Source organism: Protopterus annectens, chromosome 8.part0 (genome assembly GCF_019279795.1).
Source record: "Protopterus annectens isolate FY-2018-M chromosome 8.part0, PAN1.0, whole genome shotgun sequence".
Classification (NCBI taxonomy): Eukaryota; Metazoa; Chordata; order Ceratodontiformes; family Protopteridae; genus Protopterus; species Protopterus annectens.
The window spans coordinates 148370656-148392162 of NC_056741.1; the positions used below are offsets into that span (position 1 = coordinate 148370656).

The following is a 21507-nucleotide window of genomic DNA, read 5'->3' on the forward strand; positions in this document are numbered from 1 at the left end:
TAACTGTTGCAAGCTACTTGACAGAAATGTAACAAAGGGATTGCTGCAGATGCATAGAGAATCGGCTGGCTGGGATTACAAGTATGCAGTGTATGGCAAGCCGATTTTCTCAAAAAAGTCAAATATGAACATCACCTAACTCCACATTGAAAACTAAGTTGAGAAGGTAAATGAGAAAGTTCAGATACGTTTTCAACTTATTTTTTAACATTGGAGATAAAATATGATTGCAAAGTTGCTTGCGCTTGTGGAAGGCACTTGGGTGTAACAGCATTCAATTACTGCCGTCTCAGAGAGTGCTCAGATTTAAGCACACAGGTGCCATATGACGGTACTCGGGGTGAATGAGATATATGGAATGCAAAGACATTTATTATTATTATTATTATTTAGGACTTGATTTACACAATCTTGGTGTTATCCAATCAATAAAAGATTCTGAGTTTACAGGGAAAATAGTACTTATTGTTGATTCAAAAAAACAGTGTAAGCATAAAGAACTTATTGCATTAGTTTAGGAATGAGTTGTACTTACCATTATTTTTAATAATTTATATTTTTCTCCTTTATCTGTGTTTATTAATGCATGATTTTATGTCAACTATTTAGTTTTGATAAAAAAAAAAAAATCAAAAACTCCCTGCATAGCATCTGATATACAGAAAAATATGCAACAGGGGAAGCTACAACAGACTGCATACCATTAACATAATAGAATACGATAGAAAGCAAATGTGCATTCTAATAACTAATCATGAAAATGTGTTATCATAGCAGCAAGCATACACAATGGTGTCTTTATGGCTCAAGAAGACATTGCAGAAACTGTAGGGGGAAATGTGTATTTAAAATCAAAAATTAAAATATCTGTCAATCCATCCATCCATCCATCCACAACATTTCTCATTTTTTGACTTGGGGTTGAGAAATCACTTCAACAGTGACAATTATCTAGAGCCAGGGCTCACACCATCATGTGGCTAGCCCTGCCACGGTTATTCTTCCATATCTCACACTATGGCCAGTTTAGAGTGTCCAATCTACCTACTGCATGTCTTTGGAATGTGGGAGGAAACTGGATCACCCAGGGGAAACCCAAGCAAACACAGGGAGAACATGCTTTTCAGTCACCATCTATCGATCCAGAGCTAAGGTTCACACCACATGGCTGAAAAAGCATGTCTTCCCTGTATTCACATGGGTTTCCTCTGGGTGCTCCGGTTTCCTCCAACATTCACATTTTTGGGGTCAGTTATTTGTTTTCCATCACATTCTATCATGTTAGCCCAGGGTATGCAATCTGTTGCAGCTTTCCCTGATCGCACATTCTTCGGTATATCAGATGATATGCAGGGTCATTCTGTGACATGGTAAAACCCAGGGGATATGTTTCTGTTTTATTATTTGTTTCATTCACTATGTATCAACTGACTTAATTAGATGGTTGTCTTATCATGGTCCACACTTATAACTGAGCTTACTGAATCACATGTATGCCATTCCAATAGTGTGTGCACAGTGTTTAGTCATGGTACATTTGTCATACTTTGTAAGGAGGGGAACTAGCATCCCTTTAAACCTACCAACCAACATTTATTTGTAAAGTCTGCAAGGGAGAAGAGGCTGTGTGTTAAGATGGATGAGACGGATGTTAGTCCATGTGTACACATTATGACATAAAGTAATATATCCCCCAAAATAGAACAATGTTGGGGTGTACACATTATGACATAAAGTAATATATCCCCCAAAATAGAACAATGTTGGGGTGTACAAGAGGAATTCCACAAACATCTATAAAACATCTCTATTTATACCCCGTACAGTGCACCAATGCCCAAGCCTTTTACAATGCTTGCATCCTTACAAGTTTCATTTTTCATCCCTGGTAGCAAAGACTCCGTGCTGACTAATGCTACATACAATTTATGATACAATTCAGGCAGCACATACAAACAGTCATACCTTAAGAAATCATTACCTTTTCCAGTATTTCACTCTGATAAGTAAGTCTGCACCTACCATCCAAGTATAGAGGTTTGGTTCATTATGTAAGTTTGCTTCAGATCATATTTATTACAGATGGATTTATGAAATTTAGTTCCAAATGAATACTGTGGCATTCTGAAAATGCTACTAAGTTCCAGCAGAAACACAGTTTTGAATATCAACTATAACTGATTTAATGCAGTTTTGCAAAATGTGCATGGTCATCTTGTTGTTCTTGTTTACCATACAATAAATAATAATAATGCTTTCTCTTGCTTTAGATTTGAGAGTTGGGGAGGCAGTTGATGCAGATTTATACTAGCAACTCATAATGCATTGCAGTCGTCTTTCCTCAGCATTACTACTTCCATAACCATTTGAAAGACCTACTGAAAGAATGTCTGGGTTCAAAAAAATAAAAAAGCACACAAGGCATTAAATGACTTCATACAAGCCACTTACCTGCTTCTCAAAAACAGGAAAAACTGCTTCCATCAAGAAAACAAATATGAAAATATGTTGTTTAGTTAAAAATTACAATATCAATGCCCTGTACACATACCTGCTACACATGGATCAACGTATTGTGTAATGGCATGTTCATCTGAAAAAAAGGAAAAAAATGTCATTGAGGAGCATAAATTGTGAATGGCAGGATATTATTTAGATCATCATTTGATGAAATGGGATAGCAGCAAAACTGTACCAATTAATGTTTTTAAACTCTACATAAAATATGGTTTGGCAACATATCAGAAAATTACAGGACAATACAGATTACAGATAAATTAACAATGAAACCTTCATAATCTGTTAGATGTTAGCATGTATTTATGGTGGACTTACAATATTAACCACTGACAAAACTTAAAGTGCTAGCATAATTGGTGTGCACAAGACCAAACTGAACTAAAAAAACAACACACTCCCTCGGAATTCTATAGAATAAACAAAGACCTGCAAACACAATGATATGATAATCACTGAGTAACAATTATTTTTTATTTTTTTCTTGATTTACAACATGGTCACATAATCTCAAGCTCTCCACTACCTGCTAGTTACACACTCAATTCAGAATGCTTAATAAGTAACATACAGAGACAAAAGCGGTCTAAATATCACAAGGTCTATTTGTAAACTGAATTATTTGGAACTTGTGTATATCATACCGTATGGGATGGTATACATCCCACACTCTACATATAAATATATAAATTAAAGAAACACGTTTACATTAAACTGCTTCATTAATCAGGATTTTTGAGCTGCTGATCTTTAGAATAACCTTTTTCCAAAATACCTAGTATTTATCATATGATGCCAGTTTCCTCTTTCATTACACCAGTTTATGGCAAAACAGAAACAGTACACATTCAACGCAATCATAATTCTGAATCTGTACAAAAAAAAATATATTAACAAACATTCATAAGTCCCACCATTCAACGATTTATAATTTATAGGTCCCAAATCCTATCTAACCAAACATACAGGTCACAGAATTTTTTACAATATTCAATCTCATGTATACTGGAGTTGTGTGAGCAATCTTTTCATTCTTTTGGGGGGGGTTCTTTTTTCCATGATTGTATACTTATAAAGTTAAATAAGGGGTTATGGGAAGGAAAAATACTTCTTTTCTTAATGTCATCTGCAGTTTTAGTGCACAATGGTCAAACAGACAGAATTGTCTTGTTTGCTTAAAGTGGGTTAAGTGCTGACTTCTCATTCTACAGCCAAAAAATTGCTATCAGAACTCAATTATTTAAAATATTAAAACAAAGAGAAACTAGTGTACATCAGTAATTTAAAAGGTTATGGAGTGAGTAATACTGGGTCAGATTTCAAAAGTAACTTACTCTGGTGTAAGCCTGCCCTGAATCCAAAAGACTTGCTATTGGTGTAAGTGACTAATTCCAGTGTATGATGCAGGCTAAAAAAGTGGGACTAGATTCCAAAAAAAATTCCTATTGATGTAAGTATTTTTGAATTTGGTCCTCGTGTAAGCCTGTGTCATAGATAGGCCTTACACTGGAGTAAGTCACTTACACTAAGAGTAAGTCTTTTGGAATCAGGGCAGGCTTACACCGGAGTAAGTTACTTACACTGAGAGCAAGTATTTTGGAATCTGGTTCCCCTGTAAGCCTGCATCATAGATACGCCTTACACTGGAGTAAGACATTTACAGCAAGAGCAAATCTTTTCCACTCGGGCCAGGATTACACATTTTTGCTACATTTGTTTTGTAGATTTTGGGTATACTTAATTGCCTTCTTCTGCATAGGAACCTGATCAAGGGGCAGTGCTACAATTATAATCTTACAAACCTTACAAGCCTTGTAGATACCTTGTACATCAAGAAGGTAACCTCAGTATCCCTTAAAACCACTCCACTAGCTACGCACTTCAGCTTCCTACCACCATACCCCTTTTGTATTATGTTATGTGTGACTCAGGGCTGATTATGCAATAAACTGTCAGTCATTCAAACATGTGCACACCAAATGGATAGCCAGTCACCATGCCCACTGTAAAACGAGCATATTCCAATAGAACAAGTCTATCTGCTAAAATCTTCTTGCGCGGCCAGAATTCTTATTTATTTATTTATTTGACATTTGTTTACCAGGAAAGTCTGACTCGGTACTAGCCCATTTTCAGCAGAGGCCTGGGGAGAAAAGCTCCACAGTACAATTTAAACAGAATTACAAATCAACATTGGTTACAAAGACTAAGATAATCACACAGGAATACAATGTGTGGATACAATAAAAGAAGAAAATAAGCAAATATAAAGAAAGCAATAAAGTTGAACATACTTTATATAGAAGCTAGAAAAGGGTTCCTAATATGTAGGTCACATATTAATGCATGAAAAATATAAGTAATAAGTTGTAAAATCTATATACACTTTCTGGCAAGACACTTAGTAAATTTCAGTCATAATTTCTGGGATAGATAAAGGTTAGTGTAAGAATAGGGAGAAAGAACATTAGAAGGTTATAGAACTACAGAAAGGTTAGGCTAGAAAGTAGGTAATGCAGGAAGGGAAGTAGAATAGATCAAGAAAAAGACTATTAAGACTGGAGAGAAGGGAATGGAAGAGTATTAAGATGCAGTGGAGTATAGGCATATGCAATTATTGATTAGATGGCCTTTCAGTCAAGACTTGAAGGAATAGTAGTGGTGTATAACTCTGATTGATTCTGAAATGCTATTCCTTGATTTGGCAACACGGTGAGAGTACCAACTAACACCATTAGATCTTTGATGTTTGTAAATAGTAGATACTTGCGAGAAGAGCATAGGGCACAAGATGGAATATAGTGTTGAAGTAGTGATGATGTTGTTTGTGAAAATGAGGAGTTGTACAGTATTTTGTGTGTTAGGGTGAGTTAATTAAACGTGAGACGGTGGGGTAGTTTGAGCCAATTTAGGGACTTCAGAGCAGAGCAATGGTGAGAGTAGTGGGCCTGCCCTGTGGCAAATTTAGCTATTTTATTATAACCCTGGCTAAGTTTTGCTTTGAGGAAAGAGTGAAGATTGGATAGACTAGGTGAAGCATATAGAAGGGAGGGTAAGGGACAGGTGGTGGCAAAGGTTACTCTTGCGGAGTTGGAGATGAAGTTCTTAGCCCTATTCATCATGTCCAGTTTTTTATTATTTTTTTTATATGCTGTTGCTGATATGCAGGTCAAACTTAAGATTATTGTCGATAGTTACACCTAACAGTTTTGTGTGTGAAACCACACTGACTGAAGTATTGTTCAGAGAAGTAATAGCAAAGTTAAAAGTATCTGGAGAAAATTGTTTTGTTAAAAATAGTAGAAGTTTAGTTGTTTTTTGGGTTAAGTACTAGATGGTTGTTGGTCAGCCAAAACTTAATGGAATTGAATTCTTCTTGAGTTAAACTCTGTAGATGAGAAAACCTCCTGGTGGAGCAGATTAATGTAGAGTTGTCAGCATACTGAATTAGGGTGGCTTGTTTGGTGGCAATATTAAGATGGTTAATAAAAATGTTTAAGAGGACTGGACCTAGTATTGAACCTTGGGTACTCCACTGCTGACTGGTAGGTAAGGAGAGAAGTTAAAATTCCATTTGACAGACTGATATCTGTTAAAAGGATAGCCAGTTAACCATTGTAAGGATGTTTCAGTTAAGCTTAGAGGACATAGTTGGGATAAGAGTTTGGGGGTGGGAGACAGTAGCAAAGGCCTTGGATAGATCTAAGAACAGAGAAGAAATAAAATTTTCTAAGTCACGAGCTTTGTTGACAGTGTCAGTAAAAGATAGTAGAGCAGTGATAGTTCTGTGTGCTGGGCTGAATCCATGTTGGGTGGGAGAGAGAAGATTATTATCAAGTAGGTATTGAAGAAGTTGTTTAAGGATGCATTTTTCTAGAAATATTGATAGTGGTGAAAGAATAGCAATTGGCTAATAGTTAGATATGTCTGTGGAGGTGCCACCTTTGTGGAGGGGAAGGATGAAGGATTCTTTCCACAAGGAGGGGACATAAGTTTCCATAACAGATCTATTAATTATTATGGAGACTAGATAGGCAATTGAGTCAGAAGCAATTTTTAGGAATTCATTAAGAAGATTGTCTGCAAAGGAGGTGTGATGCCCCACCACTGGCAACAGTAATCAAAGAGCTTCAATCCTCACCAGTGGCAACAGTGGGAGGACGTACATTGGGAGGATGATAAGTACGCATGTAGTATCCCCAAATGCAGCTCTTTGCATCAAGTGCAATTTCCCTTAAGAGCACACAGAGACCACAATCAGTCTGGGGCTGGTTTCTCCATCTTTCTCCAGATCCCCAATAAGACTCCCCACTGGCACAGCTATAGACATGAGATCTCAGCTGAATGGCTAAGCCAAGACCTCCAGCACCCACTCTGTCCAGCCAGTGCTTCGTGACCCTGCCCAAGTAAATATCACAAAAACCTGGTATTTTAACAGGGGTGTGTAAACTTTTTATATCCACTGTATATGCATAAATACAGGCAAAAGACTTTTGTACAAAAGGGGATTTTTTTATACATGGTCCTCACTGAGGGGAGTCAACAGACAGAAAGAAAAGGGAGGAAGAAAACAGAAACAATAAGCATAAAGTGCTAGAGAGAGAAAAACAACAGTGAGTAAAACAAATGAAGTGGTACACTTCTCTGTCCTAAAGTTTTTGCCTGAGCACTTGCAGATCCATCCTAATCTTGTGGCAGCTAGTGAGATCTGGGGCAGCTCATTCTTTACAAAGGGATTATTGGTAAGAGACGGAGGCTGAGCAATAGATCCAGAGGTTATAACTGGTTGAAGTCAGATCCGAGGTTGGATCCAAAACCCATACTTTGAAGAATGGATGGAAAAGACAACATTAAATATATATATGTATATCAAAAGTAACTTTATTGTCATTTAGATCTACACAAGTGTAAAGTAAATGAGATTATGTGCAATTAGCTCATTTTGGGACAGACAAAAAAGAAATATTATACACAGAAAGTCATAATTTAAAACAACTTATAATAATACTACCATCATTTTATAAATCAATTCTACACTTAAGTATATAGCTACATATACTCCTAGAAACACCCACTTGTTAAGATACTAGAATGACACATCTAGCAGTAAAGTTCAAGTAACAGTACTGCACATGAACCATGTACCGCATTATGAGTGAACAAGCAAATAGCAGTAGCAGCTGAAGGGAAAGAATCGCACCTGGCTTAGTAGTATAAATGATAACGGCTGGCTGGGCTTAATAAATAATAGATAAAATAACATTGCACAGTGAATGGGAAATCCCAACATGATTAGACCTAATGTTGGAGTTAAGAAATCTGATCACATTCAAATAAAAAAATGCCTTTGCTGGTGCTGGCTGCTCTAGGCACACCCTCTGTGACACTGGAGATAAGAAGCATACAGACATTGGATAAGGACTTTAGAGTAGCCAACTATGAATCAATGGATTTCCTCTGATCCACAGACAAGGTCCCTGGGAAAGAGCTGGCAAACTCCTTGAGCAAATCCCTCTGGAAATACACAACCTGTACTAAATAAGTGCTCTCATTGAAAAAGGTGATTAGGTATAAACATGCTTCCCAATCCTGTCCAGTGCATGAGACTTCCTGTTTGATGGCTGGAGAGAAGAACTTTCTTCTGCAAGTTCCTTTTTGTGGCTGCAGCCACTACCATTAAATCTTCTGTAGGCCTCTTGCTCTAATGGAGACAGTCTTTGGGACCAACAAGGAATTTGTCAGGTTACTGAGGAATGAGCTTAGCTGTGTCTGGCTCCTTCCATGCCCAAGAAGAGATCAGGTCTATCATTTCATTGGCCAGGGGATCACCCAAGACGTAGATGGGCCAGAACAAAAAGCCTCAAGGAAAATTGGCACTTCTGGAGAAGGCTGTTGAGAAGACCAAATCCTGTTCTGTCTGTAAAGTTTGAGTATCTCTTCAAATGAGACAACTGGGAAGGTGGGGGAAACCTTCTCCTTCATCAAAGTCAGTGTTGGTGGTAGGGGATTTCTGATGGGAATCTAAGCACCTTCTTTTCTACTTGTGCTTCATGGGCACCTCTTCTGTGGGTTGTTCAGGGGAAGACTCAGAAGCTGATATAGTCTATCCAAAAGAACCTGTTCAAGGCTTTTTGAAACTAACTGTCCTGATGAGACAAGAAGAGTAGGCTCTGGATCTTGGGAACTCCTATGGGGGATGGTCGAATCTAATTTTGATGGGACAGTTTTCCCTCTGGGTTGAGAGGCACTCTTTTAAAAGCCTCAAAAGCCAAACTTGACAATGATCTGGGGAGTCCTGAACTAGCAAGCATCACTCCTTAAAGGGGCTCAACCTTGGATGCTGCTCGACTAAGTTCTGTGGTCAATGTTGGGGGCAAGCTGTCAATCGTTGAGGCTCCAAAAGTGAGAAATGTATCAGACAATCTCAGATCTGAGCCCGCTCTATTGGAGTTGATGCCAACCACTTGGCTCTGAGATTCGAATGGGTCAAAGAATTCACTGGAGTTGAAGCAGAAAGAACTCTTGGCTGTTATGCACATCTTCCCTGGGTGAAGGTCACATCTAAGGACTCTGATCTGAGAGGTTGCATCACAGAAGGAGCAACTAGAAAATGAGAAGCAGAAACAACACTCCCAGATCTGGCATTGGCCAAAGCCCCGAGGACACCCAATTGGATCTAGATCTGCAGGAATCGCCGCATCATCTTGTCTGCCTCAATGAGAATTCTGGTTGCTCTAGCTGACCTCAGAAAAGGGTGGCCTTGAGCAGTCACAAGAACTATTTTGTAAAATTAGGGAATGGAGCCTGGGCAAAACAGTCTCCTGAGAAAACCTAGGAGGCGGTTGTGATCCAAGGACTATAGGATCTGAAAAAATCATTGGCTCCATAGATTTAATAATCTTAGGCATCAAAGCTGAAGAAGTAGCTGGTCTGGGAAACTTTTCTTTGAAGTCTTAGCTCTATATTTGTCTTAATCTGCATTTTGTACCCTTTTCTTTGGATTTTTCAAATGGCTTCTTACAGGAAGATGGATAAGAGGAAGTAGGAGCAACAGACTTTCCTGACCAAGTAGTAGGTTTAGCCTAAGAAACAGGCTGAAGACGCCATTTCAAAATCAGTTTATTTCTTCTCCCAATAATTGCCTGTTGCCCAAAGGCCTCACAGATAGACCAGCAGGTGTCCAGATATGAAAGGCTTAAACAGTATATAAACTTTTCATGCACATCAGAATTAGGGACCTTTTGGGGGCATTTTTTAAATGCTGTTGGTTTTTTCTGCAATCCTGACAGAGAAAAGGGAAAATAGAGTAAAGTAGCAGAGGGCAGAGAAAAAATATACAGTGGATATAAAAAGTGCATACACCCCTGTTAAAATGCCAGGTTTTTGTGATATAAAAATGAGACCACAATAAATCATTTCAAAACTTTTCCCACCTTTAATGTGACCTATAACCAGTACAATTCAATTGAAAAAAAAATAAATCTGTTAGGGGAAAATATAAAAAATAAAAAACGTACAATAAGCTGGTTGCATAAGTGTGCACACCCTTAAACTGATACTTTGTTGAAGCATCTTTTGATTTAATTACAACATTCAGTCTTCTTGGGTACACACCAGCCATCAATTAAAGAGACTCTGATTAACCCCATATAAAGCTCAGATGTCCTAGTAGGATTTTCCTGACATTTACTCAGTTGCCTGCTACAGCAAAACCATGGTTTTCAGAGAGCTTACAAAGCATCAAAGGGATCACATTGTTGAAAGGTATCAGTCAGAAGAAAGGTACAAAGAAATTTCCACAGTACTGGATATACCATGGAACACAATGAAGACAGTCATCAAAAAGTGGAGAAAATACGGGACAACAGTGATGTTGCAAAGAACTGGACGCCCCTCCAAAATTGATGAAAAGACAAGACGAAAACTGGTCAGGGAAGCTGCGAAGAGACCTATAGCAACACTTAAGGAGCTGAAGGAATTTCTGGCAAGTACTGGTCATGTACTACATGTGACAACAATCTCCTGTATTCTCCATATATCTGGACTATGGGGTAGGGTTGCAAGACGGAAACCTTTTCTTACACAGAAAAATATCCAGGCTTGGCTAAAATTTGAAAAACAATACATCGTCTCCCAAAAGCACGTGGGAAAATGTGGTATGGTCTGATGAGACCAAGGTTGAACTTGTTGGCCAAATTCCAAAAGGTACGTTTGGTGCAAAAACAACACTTCGCGGCACAAAAGAACACCACCCCCATGGTGAAGCATGGTGGTGGCAGTATCGTGCTTTGGGGTTGCTTTTCTTCAGCTGGAATAGGGGCTTTAGTCAAGGTGGAGGGAATTATGAAAAGTTCCAAATACCAGTCACGTTTGGCCCAAAAACTTCAGGCGTCTGCCAGAAAGCTGAAGATGAAGAGGAATTTCACCTTTCAAGATGACAATGACCTCAAGCATACATTCAAATCAATAACAGAATGGCTTCACCAGAAGAAAATTAGAGTTTTGGAATGGCCCAGCTAGAGCCCCGACCGAAATCCAATAGAAAATCTGTGGGCTGACCTGAAGAGGGCTGTGCAAAAGAGATACCCTTGCAATCTGACACATTTACAGCGCTTTTGCAAGGAAGAGTGGGCAAATATTGCCAAGTCAAGATGTGCCATGCTGATACAATCCTACCCAGGACGAGTGAATGCTGTAATTAAATCAAAAGGTGCTTCAACAAAGTATTAGTTTAAGAGTGTGCACACTTATGCAACCAGCTTATTGTATGTTTTTATTTTTTATATTTTTCCCCTAAAAGATTTGTTTTTCAATTGAATTGTACAGGTTATAGGTCAAATTAAATCTGGGAAAAGTTTTGAAATGATTTATTGTGGTCTAATTTTTTTATATCACAAAAACCTGGTATTTTAACAGGGGTGTGTAAACTTTTTATATCCACTGTATATGCATAAATACAGACAAAAGACTTTTGTACAAAAGGGGATTTTTTTATACATGGTCCTCACTGAGGGGAGTCTACAGACAGAAAGAAAAGGGAGGAAGAAAACAGAAACAATAAGCATAAAGTGCTAGAGAGAGAAAAACAACAGTGAGTAAAACAAATGAAGTGATACACGTCTCTGTCCTAAAGGTTTTGCCTGAGCACTTGCAGATCCATCCTAATCTTGTGGCAGCTAGTGAGATCTGGGGCAGCTCATTCTTTACAAAGGGATTATTGGTAAGAGACGGAGGCTGAGCAATAGATCCAGAGGTTATAACTGGTTGAAGTCAGATCCGAGGTTGGATCCAAAACCCATACTTTGAAGAATGGATGGAAAAGACAACATTAAATATATATGTATATATATATATATGTATATATATATATATATATATATATATATATATATATATATATATATATATATACATACATATATATATATATATATATATATATATATATATATATATATGTCAAAAGTAACTTTATTGTCATTTAGATCTACACAAGTGTAAAGTAAATGAGATTATGTGCAATTAACTCATCTTGGGACAGACAAAAAATAAATATTATACACAGAAAGTCATAAGTTAAAACAACTTATAATAATACTACCATAATTTTATAAATCAACTCTACACTTAAGTATATAGCTACATAAATTCCTAGAAACACCCACTTGTTAAGATACTAAAATGACACATCTAGCAGTAAAGTTCCAAGTAACAGTACTGCACATGAACCATGTAGCGCATTATGGGTGAACAAGCACATAGCAGTAGCAGCTGAAGGGAAAGAATTGCGCCTGGGTTAGTAGTATAAATGATAACAGCTGGCTGGGCTTAATAAATAATAGATAAAATAACATCGCACAGTGAGTGGGAAATCCCAACATGATTAGACCTAATGTTGGAGTTAAGAAATCTGATCACCTTCAAATAAAAAACGTCTTTGAATCTAGTTGTCCTGCATCAATTATTGCAATATATTTTACCCCATAACAGGCTCATAAACAGACTGTTTGCAGAATGACTTGAGTCATTTAGTATTTTGGTGGCTCTCTTTAGGTTCCTTAAAGTATAAAGATCCTGGATTGTAGCAGACTAGTGCCACTTATCATCTTGGCAACTTTCACCACTCACTGCAGGGATTTCTTATCTGCGACCAAGCAGCTCCCATACCATACTGAAAAACTGGCTGTTAGGATGCTTTCAATTGCATCTGTAGAAGGTGGAAAGTGCTGACAATGGTAGTTTCACCTATTTGAGTCTTCTCAAAAAGTGGAGACATTGATGTGCTTTTTTCACTATGCGGTAGGTGTTCCCGGACCAAGAGAGATCATCAGAGATATGAACTCCAAGGAATTTGGTACTGCTTATCCTTCCACCATCTATCCATTGATCAGGAGTGGTGTATGGAGTGTTTGCCTCTTCCTGTAGTCTACAATGATCTCTTTTGTTTTACTTACATTCAGGTCAAGGTTGTTTCTTACACACCAGGCAATCAGTGTGTTAACCTCTTCACTGTATGCACTTTCTCCTGATGAGACCCCATGACTGTGGTGTCATCAGAAAACTTGATGACATGATTTGTACTGAAGTTTGCTTTGTAGTCATGGGTTAGGATAATAAACAATAGGAGGCTGAGAAAGCAACCCTGAAGAACATTTGTGTTGAGTGTTATGCTCCTAGAGGTATTCTTGCCTACACAAACCTCTGTGGCCTGTTAATCAAAAAGTCCAGGATCCAATTGCAGAGGTGTTTGCTGATGCCCAGATGTACTAGCTTATTGATAAATTTCATAGGGACAACTGTGTTAAATGCTGAACTAAAGTTGATGAATAGCATTCTCACATTGCTGTCCTTGCTCTCCAGATGCTCAACAACAAGATGCAATGCGACCACTAATGCCTCAGCTGCAGATCTGTTTTCTCTGTAGGCAAACTACAGTGGATCAAAAGTTGATGGCAGTTCCGCAGACAGGTGTTCTTGACTAGCCTCTCAAAACATTTCATAATTTTGAATGTTAGGTGCATCAGGTTTGAAGTCGTTCAAGCTGCAGGGTGTGGGTTTTTTGGGTAGAGGGATGATATTTGTTACTTTGTAACATGAAGGGAACTTTGCTAGGCCAAGTGAGGTGTTAAATATATCTGTGAGTACTGAACATAGTTGGTCTGCACAGCTCTTTAACACCTTACCGAAGATATTATCTGGAGCGGCCATCTTTCTGGGACTGACTTTCTGTAGCACCCTTTTTACTTTCATCGGCCTAAGGCTGAGTACTGCATCATACTGCTCTGTGTGTAACCTGTGCACAGTTGTGCCTAGGTTACACACAATTGTTTCATCAAAGACTGAAGCAATAATTTCAAGACCTCTAATCATACCCTGATTTGGGAATGAGGTTCATTTCTGTCACGGTATTAAAAACCTAAAACATTTAAAGAAATTAAAAAAAGAGAGAGAATCACATAGCTACCCCAAATATAATGCAAGTATAATGCAATATCTTAGACTTATTGCGAAATGACTGCAAAACCCTGCATTCACTGCCTATCTATAAAAGGACATATGACAGTCAAGCTTTGAGAATTCTTAGTAAAACTTGTACATAGTTATACTTGGATACTCAAGTAAACAATGCAGCTAAGACTGTCATTCTGCCATTAGGGAAATACAGCTCAATATTAAATTAGACTCATTAACATACATGTTACCAATACGTGGTGCTTCAGTTTTGATGGTATATCTCCACTGGCAAAATTTCTTGAGAATTATATATATTTATACATCTGTTGTAATGATAGTTCAAGACAGATAAATTATAGTTATATGCTGCTTTTCACAGCCTGAAGAAAATTCATTTAATCACCACCAGTGAAACTCAAAGTTTAATGTAATACTTCAGACTGTCATTGTCAAACAGCTGCAAAGTTGAATTAGTACACATGTATAAGGGGTCAAATATCAGTTTACCTTTGAAAGTATTCCTTAATTTGTTTAAGAAGGTGTATCTGGAAACTTATCTGATGTAGTTCGAGTGCTACTCTTACAAAAACGCTCTGTGATATTTAGCAACGTTAATGTTCTTATTGTGAAAACGTGTTGAGGCAGTTTTCTTTCACCATCAAATGATGGATTTTACTCGGTGGCTTCGCCTTTTGCTTTCTGTCCCATAGAAAACATGTTGTGGCCGTTTTCTTTGCTTATCTACTGGCTTCAGCTGTGATCTGCTGCACACTATGACTGGTTTGTTTTATTTGTGGTTTTACCAGCCGTACTCCTTTTGGTTTATTATCTGGAAACTTAGGTACAAATACCCTTTTGCTGCCATTCTGTGCGTAAAGGATTTAAACATAACTCTTTGGTGAATTTACCACCCAGTACTGTCCTAGTCAACACAGGGAGTCTGTGATATCATGTTTTCTATGACAAAAAGTTTCTCGTTTATTTCTGATGTAAAAAGAATTAATGTATATAATGTACACACACATATGTATGTATACACACACACACACACACACACACACACCCACACACACGTATGTTTTACCCTGCAAAATCACATACCCATCACAGTGGAAAGCATGTGCAATGTAACATGCTTTATGTCATTAGCAAATGCATCTGGTAAGTATCAGCAGAACAGCAGTCAGAATATATTCCATCAACATGTAATTTATTGTATTCTATTTGAACATATTTTGTCAGTATAGATTTAAAAGTATTTCTTCAAACAAATTTCAGTGAATTTCCTTTCGCTTTATAATGAAAGGTAGTTTTGTTAGTCTAAGTGTATTGTTTCAAGGAATCATTTTGGTTAAACTTATGTTTCTGTGTTTCAGAGTGCAATTTTAAAGGACATCAGGATTGTTGTCTGTGTGAGCATTCTCTACAGGTTTAAGGAACTCTTTTTGTCAGATGTTAGCACTGTGTTGTACTGGACTGTGTGTTATTAGGCACAGCAGGCAGGAACAGTATCTGCGGAAGATCAGTATGTGGTTTAATGCAGAATTTATCCTTTCTTCACTGTTGTATGACTGCATTTTTTTACATATAAGTAAGAAGTATATAGGAGAGGAGTGCAGGGCGGTGTACCTTCTGTAAAATGCTTATTACAGTGTTAACAAATATGCCTTTGAGGAAGTCATGTTTTAATGAAATGAAACAGACACATAGTTCCTCAAGGAGACTATACTAAAAAAATCACAGGAGAAGTATAAAACACCATATTTCAGTAATCCCTTGACAGTTATTAATAAAGCTTTCAGGTAATTACACTTGAGTAGAAAATGAATCTAAGACTGGCACTCTACTATTAAGGATGTAAATATACCTCACTGCTGAATTTGAACCTACCACACTGCCAAGGTCACTCCTTGGATTTCTTGTGGTATCATCCTTTTAATGACAAGAAAAATTCCATGCATCTATCCAACTCACATTATGTCAGCTGTTGCCACCCCCCTGTAGGACCCATGGTACAGCCTACTACAGTGATGAAATGAGTTGTGAGTGGCTGGTAGGGTCAATATCTGCAATATTAATATTTATTTAATCAGAAATGATCAAACAGAAGCCTATAAAACATACATTACTTTTATATGTTATGTAATAATAAAGTTCAAGATTATGGCTAAAAATGTTGAGTTTGAGAGCCTATTTACTTAAGCATCTAATATAATTAATTGGTAAGTAAATACATAAACACATTCTTGAAGTAGTTTTTCTCAAACCTCAACAGAAGTCTTATACTCTCTCTTAATTAACTCAATTGCAATACAGCTTGGCTGAATGTTATATTACTATTAGCCAGAATTTGTTGCATCTTATACAAAGTTATGTCTCAAGAATTTTTGTTTATAAGAAACACTCCAATGGAATAAATGTGGGTAGTATATCATATATTGTAAATGGATTGTGTTTCCTGTATAAAATGTAGGCATTTATTTATTGATGTGTTTACATTTAACTGGGTGGCTAAACTACTCTAAGGCCTCTTTTACACATATATTTATATTTATACATTTAGGCCATTGATTTCTGTTTCTTCAGAGCTTAAATGATCAGAAAAATTACATCAAGCATTCATTTTAATGAAATGTGTTAGAGTTTACAGAAATAATGTATAATAGTGGACACAAGGGAATTTCTCTTAATGCCCCACTGTTGTGCAGTCTTTAAAATAATATATTTAGGGAAGCAGGGGTGAGGAAAGGCATGGTGTGGGGTGGGTCTCTCTGCAAAACCAACTGATTTTGTGCGCTGTCAATGGACTGTCAGTGGAATACTGGTGATATATTGAATTTCAATGACAGTGCACATAGATGATAGCATCAATCCTACACACACACACACACACACACACACACACACATGCACGCATGCACACACACAGACACACACACACACACACACACACACACACACACACATACATACGCACACATGTGCGCGCACACATTTATGAAGAATCACTTGGTTCAGTAGCACAATCAGCAGGTAGCTAATGTACACAGCAATACTCGAACATATGGATGAAACTGACGTTTCAGAACTACAGCTATCTGACATTTATACATTCAGAGAATATACAGATTAAGTATAACGTACAAGAGCTAGTTGGTACGACCATTCTGTAATTTATGCAGGATCATGAAAAAGAGCTAAGTTTGTAACTTTCAAGATGTTTCTTAAGTTTTTTCTAAATTCAACACAGCCAACATGGTTTCAGATGTTAAATGGTAATGATTTCCAGAAGATGCGATGATTGTGTAAAATGATTTATTTCTATACAATAAGACTCTTTTTGAAATTGCATGATAATTCTGATTTTATTAATGCTGAGTGGTAGTATTTTATTGAAAGCAAATGGCACTTGTATGACTAAATGGATGCATATTTTTATTTTAAAAGCAAATAAACTTCACTAGAACACACACACACACACACACACACACACACACACACACACACACACACACACACACACACACAAATAAAAATAAAAATAAAATAAACAGCACTCTGATAAACAATTTCACTTCTACTCCTGGCTTCATCATAGCAAATTACAGACAATGGAAGTACAATGCTACTTATACAAGCCTTGGTGATATCATAATCAAAAAAACTGGTTAAGAAGTCTTTGAAATTAATCAGTAATCATTAAAACACTACTTTTCTTTAGGTGCTGTTTGCCTCCATGCCTGTTTTTTAAACACCTTTATTAAATTATCACTTGTGACAGGCAAATTTATATTTATATAAAAGTAATCACAGTGGCGCAGCGGTTAGCATTGTCACCTCGCAGCAGGAGGTTCTCTGGTTTGATTCTTGGCTGGAGTGCCTTCTGTGGGAGTCTGCATGTCCGCCCTGTGGTCAAGTGAACTTTAAAGACATGCAGCACATACCTCTCAATTTCTTAATGCAAGAAATCTGGACAAAGCCCAATAAAATGGAGGGACATGGGTCTAAAAATAGGGATATATTTTAACTATTCCTCTTATAAAGTTAGAAAGTTGGTAGAGTAACAGGGTATGTTTTAACATACATTTTCGGAAGGATTTGAAGTCTGAAACACAAATGTATGCCATTTATTAAGTGACTTCAATCCTCAGGTCATCCCAGTGATTTGCAAGAACAGAGCAAAAATATGAGCCAAAAATCTGGACATTCTGTGAAAATCTAGACAGTTGAGAGATATGTCGGGGTAGGTGCGTGATTTTTTGTGTGATTATGTATGTGTGCATGTGTGTGCGTGTGCATGTGCGCTTTCTGTGAAGGTTGGACGCTGGGTTGGCAACTTGACTTTGTAAAAATCTACTGCCAGTCAATAGCAGACCAGTGATCTGCTGTGGCAACCCCTAACTGGGAAAATCCGAAAGACTTTTATTATTTTAATCAAACTGTATTAGCAAGTTCATGTTTACAAACATTATACTTCATATGCATTGCTATACATCATATAACCCAATCAACATTACATCAGTTATTCAATTCCTGCTCTTTTTTTAACAAGAAACATCTTTATTAAACCATCACTTATGACATAGGCAATCATACATGAAAACAAACCACACTGACACAATCCTAATTCCAAGTATTTTACATCACAAACCATACTGACACACTCCCAGTTGCAAGCATTATACATCACTTATAATGTACCCAATCATTTTCAGTCAAACATTACATAGTTCATTTAAGTTCTGCCCTCTTTTAAACCTTATTCCTCCCCTGTATGTATTGTTCCTACAATTCCCATTTTTTTCTATGTAGTTTGCACCCACCCTTTTCTAAAGATCTTAATTCCAGTTGTACTATTTCCACTTCTTCTAGTATGGTTGGTTTAGATTTTGATTTCCATTTTCTAGTAATTGCTTTTTTAGCAGCCACCATAATTAGACACAGTGAGGCCTAACCATGTCTAAGCAATTCCGATTCTGTATCATAGCTCAGAAAAATAATTTCCCTCATCACACCAATCTGCTCATCCTGCATCTCAAACAATGCATCCTGCTGGGGATCCTTAAAGTTCGTCAACTCATCGCATGTCCAGAAATTATGTTCCTAATTATCTCCTTCTTCCCCATCACACCTGCAATATTTACTGTCTACCCGAGGAAAAATTCTCTGGAGTGTACTTGGGGTATAAAAATATCTATGTAACATTTCCAAGCAAAAATCCTAAATCTTCTAGATTTTGTTTCATATTTTGGAGACATACATATATCTTCCCATTCTTTCTCTGTGACTTGCTTATCCAGTCTCTCTTCCCAATACCTCTTTTGTTTGATTCTTACAGTTATCATGCAATATTTTATATGCTCTACTAACTATTCCTTTTTTAATGGCAGCCTCTGTTCTAGATTCTACTAAAAACTCTACCAGTGCTGGACTTTCATTTAGGACACCCCCCATTTCTTTCTCTTTGCCTATACTCTGTTATCAGTTTGTGACAGGGGGGCAATCTCTAACCTGCAGTCCAAACAAATTCTTGGTGTTTTCCCATTCTGTCATCCTTCCTGGTCTAGTTATTTGTTCCCTCTTGCCTACTGTCTATATCTCTAATTGCATCATCCTTACTGGCAGAATCCCCTTTATCCATTCTCGTGTTGGCTTAGTTCTTAGGATACTTTCTGTTACTTTATGGATATAATATGCTGCATGATTATTGTTATTCTCCTTAAAGGCCTGCATCCAAAATCCCAGCCTCTCTTTGTTTCTTGAGCTTCCCCCCTGTTTCATCATCATCCCTTTCCACTTTGAATTATAGTTTTCTGCTTGTGCTATGTATAGGAGCCTTAAATATGTAGCTGTGAAATACCCCTTCAAATCAGGTAATCCCAATCTGCTCTGTTCGACTGGAAGAATCAGTTTATCCCACTTGACTCTTGCCATCTTCCCCTCCCAGATAAAATCCTTCAGCTCTTTATTAATTGCTATCCACAACTTCTCCTCTGGTTGATAAAAATATGCCTGACCTGTGTATAAGACTAATGAGACTAAAATCATTTTAACTGCTTGTATCTTACTATCCATATCCATATAACAAAGATTCCTTTTTCTCAGTTTTTGTATTATCCTTTGTTTAGTCTCTTTCCAGATATCCTTAGCTGTGACACCAGAAACATTTTTAATCCATACTCCTAAATACTTCATTTTATCATGTTCCCATAAATATGGATATTGCTGAACCAATTCACGTGTGTACATAATTTACCGCTATTGCCTTTGTTTTAGCTTCATCGATTTTGTATCTGAAAAAGATATGAAACTCTTTAAATGTTCCACAACACTGTAATGTCTCTTTCTGGTTTTGTCAGGTATAAAATAATATCATCTGCAAACAGAGCCAGCTTGACTACTATACCAATTATATCCTTGAATTTTGAAGTCCCCTATTTTCTTTGCCAGTGGTTCTAAATATAATACAAATAACAAAGGGGAAAGAGCACACCCATGCCTGGTTCCTCTGCTCAAGAAGAAATTATCAATGAGGATACCACCCACTTTAATTTTTGCCTCCGATCCCTCATATATTCTCCTAATCAACCTTATATTTTTTTTCAGAAAATGCGAAAGCTTACATTGCCCTGCTCATAAAGACCTAGTTTTCTCTGTCAAATGCTTTCTCTGCATCAAAACCCACCAACAACAATGGTATTTTCTTACATTTTGCTTCCTTCTGGATCATCAATGTTTTGTTAATGTTGTCAAATTATTGCCACCCCTCCACAAAACCACATTGATCCATTTCTATATGTTTTAACATTACTTTTGTCATTCTTTTAGCCATTATAGACATGAACACTTTATAATCATGGTCTAGTGTTGAAATGGGCCTGTAAGAAGCTGGATTTGATGGATCTTTACCCTCTTTACATATTACCACCGCTTTCTTCCAGGCTGTTGGTACTTCTCCCCCTCTTAAAATACTGTTAAACAAAACCTTCCAGATTTTATCAGTATCCCCATCATAGAGACAACAACCATGTAGAATGGTGATCATGAGGCTGCTTTCTGTCCTTGCTGGTATTCCAGCAACAAAGACATTTTAAATAACATTGCTGTGAAATTATGGGCATTTTTTCACTATATATCCACTAATATGTTTATTACAACAACTGTCAGCCATTGGGATGAGTTAGCAGTGCAGTTCTTTTCTTCTAAATATAAATATGTGAATTAAAACACTCACTAAGGTTTGGTATTACTAAACTGTTTAACTTATAAATCAATTTGTTTTGCCTTTTATGAGTGTCATTGATTTAGCACCCCGTCAGTTATTACTCATTCTTTTCAATGACTATTTATCTCCTTCAGTCATAATAACACCTTGAATAATCTGAAAAAAGCATTTGCATTTTTTTTCTTAGCTGGACTAACTAACTCATTTTGAAAATACGCTGGCAAATCAAAGTGGAAAAGGTGTATAAAGGACTCCCAGGACTATTATAATGCATGTGTGCTCAATTAGGGGCACGGGAATGGAAGGTAATT

The 21507-nt window shown here is 37.1% G+C and overlaps 1 protein-coding gene across 1 annotated transcript in view; it reads right to left on the minus strand.

Moving 5' to 3' along the window:
* The window catches only part of LOC122808678 (alpha-2-macroglobulin-like), a 2073303-nt gene that overhangs the window by 165865 nt on the left and 1885931 nt on the right, over positions 1-21507 (minus strand). Inside the window, exon 19 of the mRNA XM_044079658.1 lies at positions 2552-2593. Within this exon, the coding sequence (XP_043935593.1) occupies positions 2552-2593 (42 nt within the window). The remainder of the gene's footprint in view (positions 1-2551; positions 2594-21507) is intronic.